Source organism: Glycine max, chromosome 7 (genome assembly GCF_000004515.6).
Source record: "Glycine max cultivar Williams 82 chromosome 7, Glycine_max_v4.0, whole genome shotgun sequence".
NCBI lineage: Eukaryota > Viridiplantae > Streptophyta > Magnoliopsida > Fabales > Fabaceae > Glycine > Glycine max.
The window spans coordinates 16474505-16495502 of NC_038243.2; the positions used below are offsets into that span (position 1 = coordinate 16474505).

The 20998-nt window shown below is 31.6% G+C and overlaps 1 protein-coding gene and 1 pseudogene across 2 annotated transcripts; both read left to right on the forward strand.

Moving 5' to 3' along the window:
- Window positions 1-10993: 10993 nt before the first annotated feature.
- Window positions 10994-12920, forward strand: GSTU30 (glutathione S-transferase GST 8). Of its 2 annotated transcripts, XM_041016894.1 has the most exons (3): window positions 10994-11206; window positions 11357-11767; window positions 12260-12920. In XM_041016894.1, exons 2-3 carry the CDS (start codon window positions 11447-11449, stop codon window positions 12614-12616), a joined length of 678 nt encoding a protein of 225 aa, XP_040872828.1. In that variant the 5' UTR covers window positions 10994-11206; window positions 11357-11446; the 3' UTR covers window positions 12617-12920. The 2 variants fall into 2 exon arrangements, with proteins under 2 accessions (XP_040872828.1, NP_001238675.2); NM_001251746.3 differs by lacking the exon at window positions 10994-11206 and having other exon boundaries at window positions 11390-11767.
- A 1810-nt stretch (window positions 12921-14730) lies between these two features.
- On the forward strand, window positions 14731-20706 carry LOC100812052 (uncharacterized; annotated as a pseudogene).
- The last annotated feature ends 292 nt before the right edge of the window (window positions 20707-20998 follow it).

Consider the following 20998-nt stretch of genomic DNA (forward strand, 5'->3'; position numbering starts at 1 on the left):
GAGAAGCTTCCTTGAAAAGATTCCTAAAGAAGCTAGAGCTTAGCTACACACATCTCTCTAATAGCTAAGCTCACCTCCTTGAGATGAGAAGCTAGAACTTAGCTACACACCCCCTATAATAGCTAAGCTCACCCCCATGACAAAATATATGAAAATACAAAAAAAAAAAGTTCCTACTACAAAGACTACTCAAAATGCCTCGAAATACAAGGCTAAAACCCTATACTACTAGAATGGCCAAAATACAAGGCCTAAACGAAGGAAAAAACCTATTCTAATATTTACAAAGATAAGCGGGCTCATACTTAGCCCATGGGCTCAAAATCTACCCTAAGGCTCATGAGAACCCTAGGGCCTTCCCTTGGATCTCTGGCCCAATCTACTTAGAGTCTTTTATCCAATGCCCTTGCGGGGTAGGGTTGCATCATTCCCTCCATCTTGGAAAGGATTTGAACTCAAATCCCGAGGTTCTTCATACTTTGGGCTCCTTCCCTCAACACCTGTAAAAAGAACAAAAACATATGTATTAGTGGTGTTTGGTATGTTGAAGTAAGGTAAGGTCTGAAAACCCATTTCCTGGGCATCTTCCCATGAAGGAACATGGTTTCTCACCAACTCAATGAGTGGTGCTACAAGTATAGAAAAATATGGGACAAACCTTTTGTAAAAGTTTGTTAAGTCATGGAAGCCCCAAATTTTTCTTATACTTGGTGGAGTGGGCCACTCAGGAATGACCTTTATTCTCTTAGGGTTCATGGGAACCCCTTGATCACTATTTGAAAAATTAAGAAAAGTAACGCAATAAAACATACCTTTTTCTGTATTTTCATATTGATTATTCCTACCAAAAAGTATGGCAAACCTAAGGTGTCCCATATGAGTACCTAAGTTTGTATTGAAACTAAAAATAAGAAAAAACCTATCTAATGGGTCCCTATGTACACACACCATGAAGATGTTAGGTGTACGAGTGATTTTACAAAAGAGGGTTGTACCACTCAAAACATTTATCATACCACCTATTTTAGGGACTTGGTGCCTAATAATACCTATTTTAGGCACCAAAAAAGCACAAGGATTTAAGCTCTTGCAAACCAAACCCTCATCCAACAACTTCTTTACTTGAGGAATAAACTCAAGTCCAAGAGGTGTGGCAATGCTAGCAAGTGTCTTTATACAAAAGAGAAAATGTGGAGATTGTCTAAGAGGGAAAGTTTCTTTAATGTTTGTCTTTATTGTAAAATGAGTTTGCTTCTTAGCTAACCTCTTGGAGGAGACACTTACCTCCTTACACTTCTCTTTAACCACTAATGGTTGTCCATCTTCTTGGGGGTAGATTTCTTCACTAGATTCTTCCCCTTTTGCTTCTTCACTTTCACTAGAGGAAGGTGAAGTAATAGCCTCATCTTGGCTACTATAAATGTCTTGGCCCCTCATAATCATGGTTTTTGTGGTGGGGCATTGAGAAGTAATGTGTCCTCTTCCAAGACATTTAAAGCACTTTATAGAGCTAGTTTTCTCTTGCATACTAGCCTTAGGGGCTTGCTTTTCTATTGCCTTCCCCTTATCATCTTTGGGCTTAGAAGGTTTCACCCCTAAGATGCCTTGACCTTGGTCTTTCTTTGGATAAGAGTGAGAGCCATAAGATTTTGAAGTAGACTTCTTTTTAAGTTGTTGCTCTACCCTTATTTCCCAATCTAAGTTAGCCTCTACATTGTCCTTCCCATGGAAGTATGAGAGGTTAATGTTAGCCTCTTGAGGCTTTCTTTCCTTTTCTCTTCTATGGGAGTGAGGTCTAAGATGTGACCTATGTCTTCCTTCGTAATAGTCACGAAGTTCTTCACTTAGGCTCTTGCAAGAGTTATGACTACTATAGGAGGCATGTTTTTCTCTTTTCATTTCTTTCATTATTTTTCTTCTTTCTTCCTCTCTTATTTTCTTTCTTTCATCTTGACTTATTTCTTCCACTCTTCTTTTTTCCTTTTTCTTTTCTCTCTTGTTTTTCTTTCCATAACTTGAGGGAACTTAAATCATCTAAGATTCTAGATAAAGGGTCTTTATGACTAGTACCCTTGCCATTAACACTAGATGAATGATGACTCATGTTGGTTCCTAAGTTGTGGTTCTTTCTTGTTGGAGGTTTGAAAACAAAAGGTAAAAGAAACTATGGTTGAAACTAGCCAAAATAAACACTAAAAGAGGTGTGAAAGATAAGGTAAAAACTAATTGGTAAAATGCAAGCTATCTAGGCGGTTTGACAATGGAAAGTAAAAGAAATAAGCTACGAAAGTAAGCAAGAAATGTAAATTAGGCGAATCCTAAGAGTGTTTGGATGACCACATTTAAGGTTCCCAACAAAACACTCACAATCCTAAGGGAAAATTGCCTAAAATTATTACACACAAAAAGAAGTAGGGTGACCTATTGGAGGCTCCCAACTTACTTCCAACGAAAGGCCTTTTTGTTACAAAATTTGAAAGCAATGAAAGTAAAGTAAATTGTCAATTACAAAATTGCAAAAAGGTCCTCAATTTTGGTGGTTTTTCTCTCTTTGGTGATTCACTCAATTTGGAGTGCTTCTTAGTCCAATAGCTCATAAGGTGATTGGCCCCTTGCTTCTTGACTCAAATTCTTCAAGGGATGGCACCAATCCTCCTTTCCAATTCCCTATATGGCAACTTACAAACAAGGAAACAAAGAGACAACAATAACCAAAGACCAAAAAATGAAATGAAAGTTAAACCAATGGAATTTTAACAAGACATTTTTTTCTAGGATTATTCAACAATTAAAGCAATGAAAAGGACATAGAAGCAAGTTAGGACTCAAAGAGAAACTTAGAATGGCTCTAGAGTAGAGTAAAAAAACTAAAAAAAAGACTCAACAAAACTCTAGCTTTGGCACTTGTTTTCACACTAATTTTCTATTGAAATTTCGGAACTAAGATTGGTATAACATAGGCACCAATTATAGAATAAATTTTGAGCCAAAACAACAAGCACACTTCCCTTTCACTTTTTTTTTCCTGGATACTGATTTTTCTGCCAACTTGTGTGATTTTTAGTATTTTTTCCTTTTATCCAAATCACTTTTTTCTTTTTGTATAAATTTTTTACAGATGTCTAGAAAATTCAGTAAAAATTTCAGCTCAAAATTCGATGTAACAAATTCTCAGTAATTTTTACAAGTTTATATGTCCAAGCTGCCAGCACCAGCGATTTTTTTTTAAGCATGGTATATTGATTGCCTTGGGCTTACTTTCAACCTTACTATGTATGTAGAACTCACTAATCTTGTTTACCACAGTTTTAGGAGTTCAATATTCACTTAGGAATAAAATTTCAGCCAGCAATTCAATCACCAAAACTCAAATTCACAATAGACACAATCATAAGGAAACCTAAAAGTTCAAGAAAAGGTTCACAATCAAAGACTTTCTAAGAATTTTGCATGAACATGTTAAGGACTAATTAACATGCAAGATTTGACTCAAATCAAATAATAGGCTAAAAGAATTTCATACACTCATGAACAAATGAGTTAGACAAAGAAACAAGAAAATAAAATTCAGCACAACATAAGAAATCTTATGTGACAAGTTTCATGATAGACATGACTTCTATGACAAAACTACAATAGGTGAACAAGTCACTCTAGATTTTTGAGGTTTTCTTCTACTTTAATATTTTTGTAAGAATTTTATGGTTTAGGTTTCAGCCAAAAAAAATAACAAGACAAAACTCAAAGGAACCTAAACTCAACATAATTCATGGTTCAAGAACAAGAACAAGAAATTTGAACCATAGAAAATCAAATCTAGCTTCTATAGCAAGTTTAATCGGTGGAAACTCTAAAGAATCATGTTAACAACATTTAGCACAAGACATGTGAGGAGATACATGGAGAAAAATGAAGAAACAACAATGGAAGAGAAGGTAAAGCAAAAAATTTAATGGAGGTTTAAGGAGCACCTACTTGAAGCTCTTGTGCTCTGATTACCACTTGATGGAAGCTTGCTTGTGGGGCTTCTATGGAGGCTGGATCTTTGAGCTTCAATGGGGTCCTTTAATGGTGATTTTCCACCATGGGGATGCAGCGGAAGACAAAGGAAAAGAGGTGAGAGGAGGCGCCATCCATTAAGGAATAAGCCATGGAAGAAGGAGCTTCACCACCAAGATGAGCCTTGGATAAGAAGCTTGGAGAGGATGCTTCAATGGAGGAAAAAAAAGAGGGAGAGAAAGAGAGAGGGGGGAGCACGAAATTGAAGGAAGAAAAAGGGAGAGAAGTTGAACTTTGTGTTGTGTCTCACAAGACTCTCATTCATCAAAGTTACAACAAGTGTTACACATGTTTCTATTTATAGACTAGGTAGCTTCCTTGAGAAGCTTTCTTGAGAAAACTTCCTTGAGAAGCTTCTTTAAGAAAACTTCCTTGAGAAGCTAGAGCTTAGCTACACACACCCCTCTAATAACTAAGCTCACCTCCTTGAGAAGCTTCCTTGAAAAGATTCCTAAAGAAGCTAGAGCTTAGCTACACACACCTCTCTAATAGCTAAGCCCACCTCCTTGAGATGAGAAGCTAGAACTTAGCTACACACCCCCTATAATAGCTAAGCTCACCCCCATGACAAAATACATGAAAATACAAAAAAAAAAGTCCCTACTACAAAGACTACTCAAAATGCCTCAAAATACAAGGTTAAAACCCTATACTACTAGAATGGCCAAAATACAAGGCCTAAACGAAGGAAAAAAACCTATTCTAATATTTACAAAGATAAGCGGACTCATACTTAGCCCATGAACTCAAAATCTACCATAAGGCTCATAAGAACCCTAGGGCCTTCCCTTGGATCTCTGGCCCAATCTACTTGGAGTCTTCTATCCAATGCCCTTGCGGAGTAGGATTGCATAAAAAGAAATGCAAGGTTGTTCATGTGTTGACATTTTGCTATTTCAATTAATAAATATATAAAAGCATCTTTGTATTCTTCGAAGTTATTACTCCCTAAGATTAAGAAACTTGAAGCACCGCGCACATAATATGCAAAAGCAGCAACTCTTGCCGTGGAATAACTGGGTTGGCTTTACGTCAATATTTGCTTATTAACTAGTGTTTTTATTATAGGAAACAAGCTCTTAATTTGGACAAAGAACATGGGACAGGACCTAAACCGAAGTGGGTCACTGAAATGGTGCAATCCAAATGAAATGCAAAAGCTGAATCCCCTGTAATAATTACACAATCTGTCCAATTGCTTTTATCTAGAGAGCCTTAAAGCAGTCTTTCTAATTGTTACTTTATTGCAAATGAAGTGCACGATGGATCTGTAATTGAAAATGCTACTGCACAGTTTAATACAAATACAATGGATAAAAACAAAATGAATGTAAAAGTAAGGATTCTAATCGGTTGACATAATTATCTTTGTCCCAAATGTAATTTTGTAACTGCAAAACAAAACGTATTCAAATTTGGCCAAATATCAAACTTTGAGAAATTATTAGGAAATTTAAGAGCAACAAGTGTCTATGCATGTTCTCAACCAATGTTTGCGCAACACATTCAAAATGTATAAATTATAAGAAATAATTAATAACACTTTGCTTGCTTCACGTCATGTGACGTTTAAAGAGTGATTATGTGATTCAGAATTGCTTAATTTCTCATACAATGCATGTAATTTTTAGAAGAAACAAAATAGTACGTAAAGACCATTTCTCTTCCTTTTATTCCAGGTTGCCATAATTTTGTGTGAGTAATTATCGCTTTTCGATTTCTCGTTTTATTCTCTTTCACAAAGATATATCAGAGTTTGTCTGTGGCATCATGCTTTAATCAAACCAACTTAAAATTCATGTATATAAAAAGAAAAACCATCTTAATATTCAAAATTTTCATTTGCCTTTTGTTTCTAAAACTGCTACCTTTCTTTCCTTTTTTTTTATCTTTATCCAAAATTTATTAAATAACAATCTCGCGTAGTTTGGGGAGGCACAAACACACCCATTATTTAGGCTCCTTCCCTCTATCTTGTTTTTATTCTCACTTACACTCTAAGGCAACTTTTCTCTCTTTACGTATACTCTCCTTTCTCTGCCCATAAAAAATTGACACACTTTAATTAATCACCCACTCACATGCGCATGTTCTGACACACACACCAAAATCTCTCATCAGTAAACTTCAATTCAGAGCGTGTTTGTCCCCGTTCAAGACACAGGATCTCCGTCCAAGCACAAGCTATCAAGTGTGTGTTTGATTTGATGTTAGAAAATATTATAAATCTAAAATTGATATTAGATTGAATTTTACATGTTTAATTTTATGTTAAAAAAATTATAAAATTAATTTTAGATTTAGAATTGATTCTAAATTAATTAAAATAATTTTAAATAATTTATTAAATTAATTTTATCAACAGTGTAAGAATAGCTTCCTAACTTTTTTTCATACCAAATGGGAAGTTGACGTGGTTTTGAAGTGAAAGTATATATGTTGACAGTAAAAAGTTTCCACCCACAGCACTCTCACTGGCCTAACAATATTTACTGACCCTCCCACGTACTTATTGTCTTGGCAACCATTTCTTCAATTCGAAATGTCTCATTTTCATGCACATAGTGATCATAGTGCTGCTGTGCAAATGCCACTAGCAAGACTTCATCATTGCACCAGTAGCAACCAAGGCATGCATATATGTCCGTTTAGTTTTGGTACCAAAGAGCAACCAAAGTCTGAGAATTTATGCCTTGGAGAAGCTTCACGAATTCTTTTGGAAAAATCCGCTAAATTAACAATCTTCAAACACTCGAGATCAGAATATAAAATAGAGAAAATTTGTATTTTCTGATTGATTGATTCTGTACAAAGGGTCCTCAAATATGTAGGTACAAGAATCGGCTTAAAAATCCCTCAAAAAAATCGGCTAAAAAATCCCTCAAAAAAAAATAGGCTAAAAGTGAGAAAAGAATAAACTAAATCTAAAGGTATGATCCTAGTTAATTGCATAATATCAGTAAATCTCCTTAAAATAGGCTATAATAATGAAAACAATAAAAATAAAATGTAGATAAAGCAAAGCCAACCAAATCTATACCATATCTCCAAATGAGAGTCCCTATCATATAATATCCCATAATTTTCATATCTCAAAAAAAAAACAAAAAGCATATTAGCCCAAACATCACCCGTAGTCCCCACATGAGCACAAACCACTTTTTAAGTGGTGAAATCCCTTTCGAAGCATCAATGTTAAATTGTACGTTAATGTATGTCCTTATCACATAACTAAATGCATGTTAAATCATGTGCAAAACCAGGTTAGAAATCGGAAGTACTTTCACCCCCTAAGACACACAGGGGATCTTTATATATATATCGTGAGAGATGAACTGAAAGAACAATAAGACACGAGAAACTATAGGTTCAAAGACAGGTTGTCTTCAACGATAGATTATTCGAAAATTATCTTTATCATCATTTCCTATAATTATAAAAACTAGACACACATTAAGCGTGGCGCGGGTTTATAAATAATTAAAGAAATATTTAAATAAATTATTTGTTTGATAAATTAAATTTAAAAATATAATTATCAATGATATTTCATATCATTTTTTGTTAAATGCGACAAAAGAATTATGTATAAATTAAAATATTTTTTATATATTAATATATTTATAAGAAATATTCTAAAATCAGAGATTGACCATTCAATTAAAGTTGATTAACGCGAAAATAAAAATAAGCGTTGAGTATAAATTTTATGAGGGTAATATAAGAATAAAGTGAAATTGACATAATAAAGCAGTCAAAGAAATATATTTAATGAAAGAAAAATAATCAATCATAATGGTAAAAAAACATAAAAATGATACAAATAAAACACCAAAAATTATTCATTTAAATAGACTTTTTGTATCTTTTGATGATGAAGATGTATCTTTTGACTTCTTGGATGGTTGTACCTTTGGACTTTGACTTCTGACAATTTGTTTATTCGCCTTTTTTTTTAATGGACTTTGTGAAATTTGATAGACTTGTTCATTAGATGATGAAGATGTACCTTTTGACTTATTAGATGTTTGTAACTTTGGCCTTTGACTTATAATTAGTTTTTCACCTTACTCATCTGATGATATTTGTTGTGGTGAAGTAGGCTTCTTTTTTAATAAAAATATTAATCAGTGTACAAAACTATTAATATTTTGTACAATAAGTAAAAATGAAAATAAATTATAAATATGGTTACATGTTCTTGAGGAGAGAATCATGTTGAATGATATTTTTTGAGATAAAAGTACTTGTGACGGTTTCAAATCCTTCCTTCAAGTTGTGAGCATGATTTCAAAAATAGAAGTATATTTGCAAAGGATATACAATATTGGGGTATGTCAGTCTTATTTGCACTTTGGGTGTGAAGGAATTCAAATGTTGTGATGTTTATAATTTGTTGTGCATCTCGATCAAACATTCTGAATGTTGCTACAGCTATGTCATTAGAGACTTTCAATTGTATCCTCAACCTAAAAGATATTTTTAAAATTTTAATATTTATTTAATTATGTTATAAAAAATAATTCATTATATACAAATATTAAATCTTGTTGTTGGATACTTGGATGGTTGTTTGCATTCTGTACAAGTGTATTGATTTTCCTCTTTTGTAACTTTCTTTTGGCATCTCTCGCATGCAACATAATTCCAACCAAACGTATAGTCGATCTCATTGATTGTTGCATGAATTGTGAACATATTATCCTGTTATTTTATATATGTTAAAACTAAGAAAAAAATAAAGTATTATTAAATATGAATATGAAGGTCATGGTAGGTTAGCATACTTGTGATTCTTATATTCATTCTTATATCTTGCAAATATCTTCTATTTTTTTACATTCTCTTGTCAAGATCAATCTTGACCGAACTTGAAGAATTATATACATAAAGAAAAGAAAAGAGATAGAGTAGTAAGATATATAAAGTGTAAAATATAAATTTTGTTAAAAATTTTAAATGTGTGAAAGTAATCAAACCTCTGAATTTCTTAACTATGATAGAAGTGATTGTAATTATCTTTGAGTCTTCTTCTTAGATGTTGATTGTTTTTTCAAATCCTAAGACTATGTTTGCCACAAGTAACTTTAACAATTTCATTCTTGAAAATAACCGATAAAAAAAAGATGTGAAAATATAATGTTCTATATTACATTCTTCATTTCCATGTGAAAATATAAAGAAATATATAATGAATTCTACAAAATTATTACTTAAACAAAATTTATAATTAATGATAAAGAAAGGGTAATTTATTTACTCTTTTAGTAGCAATTTCAATCTCCTTATTTTTGTTGGTTTGTCAGTGACAAGTACATCTTCTTCATTTCCAAGTGCATGAAGTGTACTAATAATGTCAATAATAAAATATGAGATATGATAGAGTGAAATAAATTAGTAATGCATTTGCAAAATATTAATGTTGTACTTGTTAAGACAACTCTATCATCCATCTTTGATCTAGAGTTTTCATTGAACCAAACTCAACATAGTGTATTGGATGCTAATGGATATGTTATTGATTTTCTTGACAATAGTAGTAAGTAAAAATAATCTTTTGAACGAAAATGCAAATCGGATTAAAATTAAAAATATTAAATAAATTTAATCAATATAAAATCTGTTTAAAGTAATTTAATTCAATTTTTTTTTTTTTGCATTTTGTAATGTGTAATATTGGAGATAGCAAATAAAATTATATTTGTAATACTTAAAGTTGATGTGAAATATATTTCTTTAAAGACTAATGTGAAAAATAAATAAATTTCAACTTTGTTTAACCAACATATTTTTTTATAGATTAGTTTGAAAACTAATTTTAGATCATGAACTTTATTGATGTGAAATATTTATTTTTTATATATCTTTATAGAGCAGAAAATATATTAGAATTTAGAAATTACTAATATGAAAAAATTGAATGATATGTAAAATGTAAAAGAAAGTGATTATAAAATACAATATAGAACATTGAAGAATTTGGGTCTTGAACATGAGAAGCATTTGGAGATCAGTAAGATTGAATTGAAATTATTTGGTATAGATTTTGTTATGTTGTGAGTAACATTGAAAAAGAAAGAATGAAAAGAAAAGAGACGTGATAAGTACAAAAGTATAATGTTCTCCTTCCTCCATATCAATTTTGCTGACATGACAATATAATAGTCAGGAGGTCAACTTTTATATAAATTAATTTTAGATCATGAACTTTTTTTATGAGAAATATTTATTTTTATTTATATTTATAGAGCATAAATATTAAAAAATAGAAATTACTAATATGAAAAAATTGAATGATATGTAAAATATAAAAGAAAATGATTATAGAATGTAATATAGAACAAAGAATGAGAGTCATGAACATGAGAAAAATTTGAAGGTCACTAATATTGAATTAAAATATTTTGGTATAAAATTTTATTATGTTGTGAGTAACATTGAAGAAGAAAAAAAAAAAAAAAGATTGACCGACACAAAAAAAGAATATTCTCGTTCTTCCAAGTCATCAAATTTACTTACTTAATATGAGGAATTCAACTTTTATATATTATAAATAAATTGTCAATATATTATTTTTAAGAGATTTATCACAATCATAGTTGGTACTTCCTAAATAATATTTTTTATAGTAGTGTATTTTTAGTTACTTAGATGGCATTACTAGGGAATATTTTGGTTAAATGAAATAGAATAAAATAAATTTTAAAAAAATATTTAAATTAAAATAACATGATTAAAGTGTGAGACTCGTTGAAATTTCTGAAAATTTTCCTTTTTTTCTTTGTAGAGAAAGTATAAAAAAACAAATTGACTTCTAAAATTTTTCATAATTTCTTTGACTTTCTTTCCCATTAAAATTTGAAACTTTTTTTTTCCTCTTGTTTTCCTTTCTTCAAATCAAAAGGATCATAAGGTCTAATAGCTTGAATATTTCATCACAATTCTGCCACCCGTGAAGACGATAGATGGAGAAAAATTGTAAGATGTAATAACGTTCCCACGTACGGGGACCAGTGCTATTGTATACTATTTCCATGTTGTACAGTTCAATTCTATTATTACGATTTGTGATGTAATCCCTTACATCACTTCTAAATACTAAACTCTAAGCAATTAATTAACGATGGAAGTCTTCTCGACAGCGAAGGTATTTTTTTTTCTATTTGTTTCTGGATTGTTCTCATGATTTTAGTGCAAAAAAAAAAAAAAAAAACTAATACAAAATAATTCTTAGTCAACATCGCGTAGGCTGAATATTATATTATACTAAAATATTGTACTAAAATAATCTTTCTAGCTCTATATATAGCCCACCAAGCCTTAGCAATTTGAGAACAAAACAAGTGTTTCGAATAGATTATCCTAAGTCTTTGGGAATAGTGCTGCAATGGCTTCAAGTCAGGAGGAGGTGACCCTTTTGGGAGCTACTGGAAGCCCATTTGTGTGCAGGGTTCATATTGCCCTCAAGTTGAAGGGAGTTGAATACAAATATGTCGAAGAAAATTTGAGGAACAAGAGTGAACTGCTTCTCAAATCCAACCCAGTTCACAAGAAGGTTCCAGTGTTTATTCACAATGAGAAGCCCATAGCAGAGTCTCTTGTGATTGTTGAATACATTGATGAGACATGGAAGAACAACCCCATCTTGCCTTCTGATCCTTACCAAAGAGCCTTGGCTCGTTTCTGGTCCAAATTCATTGATGATAAGGTAATTCAACTTTTCTTCTTTCCTTGTTTTGTTCTTATTTGTCCCCTAAACACCACCTTTCATGATATCTATTTGTATGTTGGAATAAGTTAGAGAAACATTTAAAAAAAAAAATTGAATAAATTCTATTCATTAATTGTAACAACTTTGTCTAAAATCGTATTAATTGGGGTGGGGTATTATATATGTTTCACAGTTGGTTGTACAGAAATATCAGCAACACAATTTTTAACATGCCTTTTTTTCAATCATTTTCTATTATTAATTAAAATTTATTAAAAATAACAAGTTTAAGTGAATCACACTTTTAAATCTTTCCTAATCTTGTAATTTTTAATCAACTTTATTCAATAGTATAGTTGTTAGAAAGAGTGTAGAGATTGTTTTGCTAGCAGTTAGCACTACTTTTTATGCTATATATATAACCCAGTTAAGTCTGTCCTAATTATAATATAAATTAAGCACTAATAAATACTGTGATTTATGAAATAGGTTTTTGGTGCTGCATGGAAATCCGTTTTCACAGCTGATGAGAAAGAGCGTGAGAAGAATGTTGAGGAAGCAATTGAGGCTCTGCAGTTTCTTGAGAATGAGATAAAGGACAAGAAGTTCTTTGGAGGAGAGGAGATTGGGTTGGTAGATATTGCTGCTGTCTACATAGCATTTTGGGTCCCTATGGTTCAAGAAATTGCAGGGTTGGAGTTATTCACAAGTGAGAAATTTCCTAAGCTCCACAATTGGAGCCAAGAATTTTTGAACCATCCAATTGTCAAAGAAAGTCTGCCCCCTAGAGATCCTGTTTTCTCCTTTTTCAAGGGTCTCTATGAAAGCCTTTTTGGTTCAAAATAGATTTGATGATGTGGTGTGAGACTTAGTATTTCTAAGAATTATGTGTTTGTTAAAGGCTTCTATGAAAGCCTCACTGCTTCAAAATAGATTCATGTATGTGAGACTCAGAATCTCTGGGGAAAATTGTGTGTGGTGTGGACTACTTGTTTTGTTTGTCATTGAGCTATATCGCTGTTAATTAGGATTTTGTTTCAAAATGATGCTTATAAGTTGTAATCTAGGATTTCTCCCTTTGAAATCCTAGGTTGTTCTTGACATTTGCTATTTCAAAGAATAAATATATAGCATCTTTCTATTTCTCAAAGTTCTTTCTCTTTATGATTTAGAAACTTGAAGCAAAGCTGTGTTTGCAATGATTGGAATTTCTTTGCCAGATATTATGAGGGACATTGCGTATAATAATGTACTAATTGCAGTGGTAAACTATTGCCATGGAAAGAATAATCGATTATTGATTCATACTAGAACCCAAAAGTTCTAAAGATCAAAAGAATCAATTATAATTAAAAATAATCAATTAAATATGTTTGAAATTGTTGCAACTGGTTTTCAAACTTGACTTTTCCTTTCATTTTTCACTTGCCTATAAAAGGTTAACTTTCATGTGATAGTGAGAGAGAGTAATTTCAAATTTTACAAAAGAAAAACTTCAAAAAAATGAAAAAAAAATATTTTATCAAAATACAAAAAATAAAAGAGACAAAATTAAATTTTACAAAAGAGAGAAAAGAATGAAAATTTGTATTTTATAAAATTTTACCAAAGAAACACCTTCAAAAAGAATATATAAAAATAAAAGAGACTAAAAAAAACACAATTTATTTACATATAATTTTATCAAAGAGCGAGAGACTGCAGTTTTCTAATTACACAAAAAAAAAAATGCACCCTTACTTATAAGTAAGTCCACCACTGCCTTCAACATTTCTGAATAATTAATAACTCAAAACCATTGTATAGTAATACAGATAATTATACCTTTAATATTTTTAGTTACTTAAGAATCTTAGATGACATTATAAAGTTTAAAATGATTATTATAATTAAATTCTTTTTTCATAGGTAGAATAATTTATCACAATTCTGCAGACAAGTGAAAACGATAGAACTGTACTACATAAGATAACGTTCCCACGCTTATAATGTGAACCAGTGTTACTGTGTACAATTTCCATTTTGTACGGCCCGATTCTTTTATTAGGATGTTGCTGATGTGATCCCTTGCATCACTTCTATTCTATCGACAATGGAGTCATCCCCACGCTGCTTTTTCAATTATTGCTTCTGGGAACATGCGAATATCTATTTAACTATTCACATCTGTATGCATTAAGTTATGAGAAAAAAAGGAAGTATATTTACTTACAATTCTTTTTAACACAAACTAAATGAAAAGGAAAAATTGAAGTTTGTGATAAGATATCATATCAGTGTGTGGAAAGTGGAAACACTAAAAAAAATTATTACAGAATGTATTATAATGGTTTTAGAATATGATACTTATTCTTAATTTATCGATGCCTCCTTACCGCACTTTATAGTCAACAACGCGTAAACTGAATATTATATTAAAAGTGAATTAAGTTTTTAGTCGTGAAAAATAAGGGTTTTGAATTTTTTATCCTAAACTATTTTCTTAAAATATTTGTTCCTTAAATAATTTTCATTATTATAAATAGTATCTACAATTAATAATTTTTGTTAAGTGTTGAGTTATTATTTAAGTGATCACAAACATCATCATAGATTATAGATGAGGAAAATAAATTCTTGTTCGATGTCGTACATCTCTTCGTGAATAATTATCGTATATTCATAGATGTTTAAAGCGTTAGAATTTAACAATAATTCTTCTATCTTTCTTTTATATTTTAATAACATAATATTTTAATTATTTATTTAAACATAATAAATGTCACGACATGTATGTGATATTTATATTTCATGATATTTTATCGGTTAACAGAAATGTTAAAGGCAGAAATTAATTTTTGAAAGATAAATATTTTAAGAATTAAATTTTAAAAAAATAATTTGAGAACCAAAAATTTAAAATCTGATAAAGGAATAAAAATTTAATTAATTCTTTATTAATTTAATCTTCCTAGCTCTATAAAACCAGAAGCGATGGGAGTCTATGACCAAAATAAATCTCTTGAATTGATTGTTTTAAGACTTTGGAATTGAGGTGCTGCAATGGCTTCAAGTCACGAAGAGGTTACCCTTTTGGGAGCAATTGCAAGCGCATTTGCTTGCAGGGTGAAGATTGCCCTCAAGTTGAAGGGAGTTAAATACAAATATGTGGAAGAAAATTTGAGGAACAAGAGTGAACTGCTTCTCAAATCCAACCCAGTTCACAAGAAGATTCCAGTGTTTATTCACAATGAGAAGCCCATAGCAGAATCCCTTGTGATTGTTGAGTACATTGATGAGACATGGAAGAACAACCCCATCTTGCCTTCTGATCTTACCAAAGAGCCTTGGCTCGTTTCTGGTCCAAATTCATTGATGACAAGGTAACTCTACTTTTCAAAAATCTTCTTTTCTTGCTTTGTTGATTTGTCCCCAAAACATCACCTTTAATGCCATCTAGAAGTGAAATCTTGGAATAAGTTAGAGAACCATGAAAAAAGTTGAATAAATTCCATTCATTAATTGTATTAACTTTGTCTAAATTCATACTACTGATTGGTCAAGTTCATTTAAGAACTACCTCCGATTATCATGATTTATAATCTTTATGGACTCAGTATTTTGGGGGAAAACAATAATTTTGGGGTGGGTTAGAACTTAGAAGGTATTATGTGCCATATTTGATTATAGCAAAAATGATACTATGATAGTAATACACGGTTTAATATTGACTAAAATTAATTTAAAATTACAAATTTTGACATATCACACTTTTTACTTAAAGGTTTGTCACCTGATTTTGTAATATTAGTATAGTATGTGTTAGAAAGAATATGTTAGAGAGTATGTTGGTAACTCGATTATGATTGTCCTTATAACTTTATAAAAAAATCACTAATAAATAATGTGATTTGTGAAATCAGATTGTGGATGTTGCACGGGAATCTGTTTTCACGGTTGATGAGAAAGAGCGTGAGAAGAATGTTACAGAAACGTATGAGGGTCTGCAGTTTCTTGAGAATGAGCTAAAGGACAAGAAGTTCTTTGGAGGAGAAGAGGTTGGGTTGGTAGATATAGCTGGTGTCTACATAGCATTTTGGGTCCCTTTCATTCAAGAAATTGCAGGGTTGAAGTTATTAACCAGTGAGAAATTTCCTAAGCTCTACAAGTGGAGTCAAGAATTTGTGAACCATCCAGTTGTCAAAGAAAGCCTTCCCCCTAGAGACCCATGAAAGAGAAAAACTAGAAATTATAGAATGTATTCATTTTATTTTCGTATTGAAAATGAGAATCAATATCTAAGAATACAGGGTGTATAATTAGAAGGACAGTGTGTATAATTAGAAGGATTAAGTACAATAGTCACCAAAGAAAAAGAAGAAGAAAGAAAGATGTTTACACATTACCACTCCCCTCACTACACATTCTCTCTCCTCTAAATACCACTATTAGTTGGTTACATAATCCACCAATTTAGAGTTGGGTTTTCTCTCTCTCACACTCTTTCTATTACCCATAGTAGGTATGTAAGATTTGTCAAATATTCTCCTCGGCTGAGTTGTTTCAATTGAGTCATTTTTTCCTTCTAGAAGCTTTTCTTTATATGAGATCATTACAACCCAGTTTTTGCCTTTTTCAAAGAAGGCTATGAGAGCCTTTCTGCTTCAAAATAGATTTGATGATATAGTGTGAGACTCTCAGAATTTCTAAGGGAAATTATGTGCACTAGATGTTTGACATTGAGTTGTTGTTAAAATTTCGTTTCAAAATGGGTGCTTTTAAGTTGTAATCTTGGATTTTTCCATGTCAAAGAAATCCAAGGTTGTTCCTGACATTTTTCTATTTCAATAAATAAATTATGTAGCATCTTTCTATTACTCAAAGCTCTTACTCCTGATTATTTAGAAACTTGTAGCAAGCTGGTGTTTTGCAAATTGCAATGAATGGCATTTCTTTGCCAGATTATGAAGAATAATGTAGTATGAAATTGCAGCTGTAACTCTTGCCATGAAAATTTCTTTTCCTTAGGTCAATATTCACATATTGAAATAGGACAGGGGTTATACATAATGGCGTTATTGTGATTTTGAAGTAGTCATTATGATTTTAACGAGCATCTAAACATCTTACAAGTATTACATTATTTCATAAGTTATAAGGTTAATTTGGTGATTAAAAAAAAACTTATGTAATTTAGTTAAACCTCATAAGAGACTTATATAATTTACTCATATTAAAAAAATATAATAAAATGCATGAAAAAAATATCTAAGTGATAAAACTCACAAAATATTAAATAGTTTTTCTTGATTTGTCCCCAAAACATCATCTATCATGACATCTATATGTGAAATCTTGGAATAAGTTAGAGAAACATTAAAAAAAATGAATAAATTCCATTCATTAACTGTATCAACTTTGTCTAAATTCATATTATGTTTCATATTTAATTCTACAAAAATATTAGCAACACGATCTTTTTTTCAACCCATTACGAATTTCAGTGAATCACACTTTTGAATCTCTCTTAATAGTTTCAATAGTATAGTCGTTAGCTTGTCGTTGTGTAGTTAGCTTGTGCAGATTACACAACGTTATTGTGCTGATAAAAAAATATTGATTTATGCAGCACTTAAGTTGTGGTTGTTTTTTAAATTGGCTCTATGCGGATAAATCAACTACATGGTGTCGTTGTTGTACTAGGGGTATCATAAATTCAAGGACCCTATTACATGAACTAGAATTATTTTACTGTACAATAAAAAAAATTAGAGGAGCTAGTGTAGTACTACTCAAACACTTCGATTTAGACTTAATTAGAATTTAAAACTAATTAAAATAAAATAAAATAAAAAACTAATAGACCTTATTCAAATAAATTGTTTTTTTTTATACATCATTGGCATGAAGATTTTTTTTTACAGCAACCAGTGTAAAGATTTTTATGCACTCAATTAACTAAAAATGATTTGAGATATAAGTTTTAATATTAGTTACTACAAAATCAAACAATTTTTTCATACATAACCCTTCTATCTAACTAAACCTTTTTCATTTGAATACTCTCTTCTCGTGAAGTTGTGAACTATGCTTTCCAAACATGCATCTGAAATATTCTTTTTCATGCTTTTAATATCAACTTAAGTAATATCAACTTAAGTTGAGCCTGAATGTGGAAAAACATGGACTCCAAAAGTGTGTTTGGATGCGCATTTTGCATGTCCCAAATGCACAGAATCCAAAAAGGAAATTTAACAGCACTCTTAAAGCTTATATTTATGGATCTTCTTCTTATTTATATGGTACTCAACTTTTTTACTTTTATCCAATGTGGGACTTAATCTCACACTTGAACTACAATAGTATAGTCTATATTGCTGATGCAATTCCTTACATCACTTCTAAGCCATTGACCGGGCCAAGTTTTTTGTAATATTTCTTTTATACATACAAAATTATATTCAAGAACTCATAAATTAAATATTATATTAAGTTCATCTTAGCTCTATAAAAGCCTGATGCCTTGTGACTCTCGATACCAAAATAAGACTTTGGAATTGATTGTTCTTAGGAGTGGGTAAGCGGGCCGGCCCAGCCCGTCCCGCGTAAGGTCCACCCGCATAAGTCCGCATTAGCAGCAGATCGGGTCAGTCCGTCCCGCTTCATACACGAACCAAATAAATTGTTTCGCCCCCGTCCCGCGAATCTCGTGGGTCAAACGGGCCGGTCCGTGGGCCTAGTTTTAAAAGAATTTCAATTTTAATAAAAATATAATACAATCAAATTAAGTTCAATACAGATGTAAATAAAATCTCAATAATTAGTCAATTGCATCAATAAAATAAATAATGTATTAACAAAAGAAAATCCAAGCAATAAATCTAAAATATAAAATTTAAATATCTCCTACAACAAATGATTCCATATTTGAAGTAGTTTGAGCCTTCTCCATCCCCATATTTAAGAGTACAATAACAATGAATCAACCCCAACAAAAATAGGATAAAAATAAATTCTAGAGAGAGAAGAGATGTACTTTGCGTGGTGGCACGATGGTGGGCCGAGGCTGTGCCGCTGTAGTGTGTCGCGTGACTGTGTGAGTGTGAGTCGCATTTTGTTTTCCTTGTAAGGGAACGAGTCGTATGACTTGTGCGCGTGCATGACTGTGTGGTGGAGAAAAACCGTGAGGAGAAAAAGTGTTCTTAGCCTACTACAATGATAACGGCTATATATGATGTGAGCTATTTTTTATAATAAAAATATATTGAAATATCGTTAAAAATATTTATTTAACAATTATTTTTAGCTTAAATGATAAGAATTGACATTTTTATTATCTATGACTTACAGATATGAAAATGATAGATTAAAAAAAAAAGATCGAGAAAATATCAAAAAGGAAGATTTTTAGCATGTTATCACTTATCTTTTTTTATCTTAATCTTTTATTTTTGTTATCTTTTATTTTTCTTATCTTATCCTTTTCTATCTTATCATCTTTTAATTTAAATATTTTATTTTTATCTTTAAATCTTTAACTTATCTAATATATTTCTTTATTTGTTATTTTAAAAGAAAAGTTTAAAGTGAAAAAGAGAAATCAAACCTAATATAATTAGGTCAGGGTCACACAAATCAAACCTAATGCGGGCTGCGGGCAACCCATGGATCCCGCGGGCCAAACTTACATAGTTCGCGGGTTAAGTGGGGTGGGCCCAAAAATATGACATAACCATGGACCGTTTAAAAAAATTGGTCCGTAACCCACATGGACGATGGGCCCCGTAGGCCAGTCCATGGACCTGGGCCCATTTACCCACCCCTAATTATTCTAAGTCATTGGAATTGAAGTGCTACAAACAATGGCAGCTAGTCACGAAGAGGTTACCCTTTTGGGATTTAGGGGAAGTGCATTCATTAGTAGGGTTCAAATTGCTATCTAGTTGAAGGGAGTTGAATACAACTACGTTGAAAAAACTTTGTTCAACAAGAGTGATCTGCTTCTCAAGTATAACCCAGTTCACAAGAAGGTTCCAGTGTTTGTTCACAATTAGAAGCCCATAGCAGAGTCCCTTGTGATTGCTGAGTACATCAATGAGACATGGAAGAACAATCCCATCTTGCCTTCTGATCCATACCAAAGAGCCTTGGCTCGTTTCTAGTCCAAGTTCATAGATGACAAGGTATTCTAATTTTTTTATGTACTGTTTGTCCTCAAAACATCACCTTTCATGACATCTAAATGTGAAATCTTGGAAAGTTGGAATATGTTAGAGAACTCAGTAGTTAATTAACTCTCAAAACAAAAAAGAATTTTGAATAGTTTTCATTCATTAATTGTATCAACTTTGTGTAAAATCATACTTATGATTAACTTATAAAGGGAGTTTAACTCAATTAGTGAAGCAGGGGTGTGTGAGTTGTTATAAATCCTCTCTGATATATGTCTTCTATGATACACTTAAGAACTACCTCAAGTTATTATGATTTGAAGAATTCTTGTACCATATTTGTTTCCACATTACTCAATCTAAATTCTGATAGTCCTAATTATTTTATAAAATAATCACTAATGAATACTCTGATTTATGAAATCAGGTTGTGTTTCCTGCATGGAATGTTGTTTTTAAGGTTGATGAGAAAGAATGTGAGAAAAATGTTGAAGAAACATTTGAGGCTCTACAGTTTCATGAGAATGAACTTAAGGACAAGAAGTTCTTTGGAGGAGAGGAGTTTGGGTTGGTAGATATTGTTGTTGTCTACATAGCATTTTGGGTCCCTACTATAGTTAAGAAATAGGGAGATTGGAGTTATTAAGCAGTGAGAAATTTCCTCAGCTCTACAAGTGGAGCCAAGAATTTGTGAATCATCCAATTGTCAAAGAAAGTCTGCCCCCTAGAGATCCTATTTTTTCCTTTTTCAAGGGTCGCTATGAAATCCTTTTTACTTCAAAATAGATTTGATGATGTGGTGTGAGACGTAGAATTTCTAAGAATTATGTGTTTGTCATTATCACATAACTAAATGCATGTTGAATCATGTGCAAAACCAGGTTAGAAATCGAAACTACTTTCAACCCCTACGAAGACACACAGGGGATCTTTATATGTGTGTGTGTGTGTGTGTGTGTGTGTGTGTGTGTGTGTGAATGATGCAATATGTCAGCTGGAAAGTAGGAATGGTGAATGATTCAATATTTCTATGGAACCATATGATAGCAAAGATACTAGAGGATGAATTTACCTTGTC

Coding starts and splice junctions, on each gene's coding strand:
- GSTU30 (XM_041016894.1), top strand. CDS start 11,447: ATGGCTTCAAGTCAGGAGGAGGTGACCCTTTTGGGAGCTACTGGAAGC. Junction 11,768..12,259: donor CCAAATTCATTGATGATAAG/GTAATTCAACTT, acceptor TTTATGAAATAG/GTTTTTGGTGCTGCATGGAA.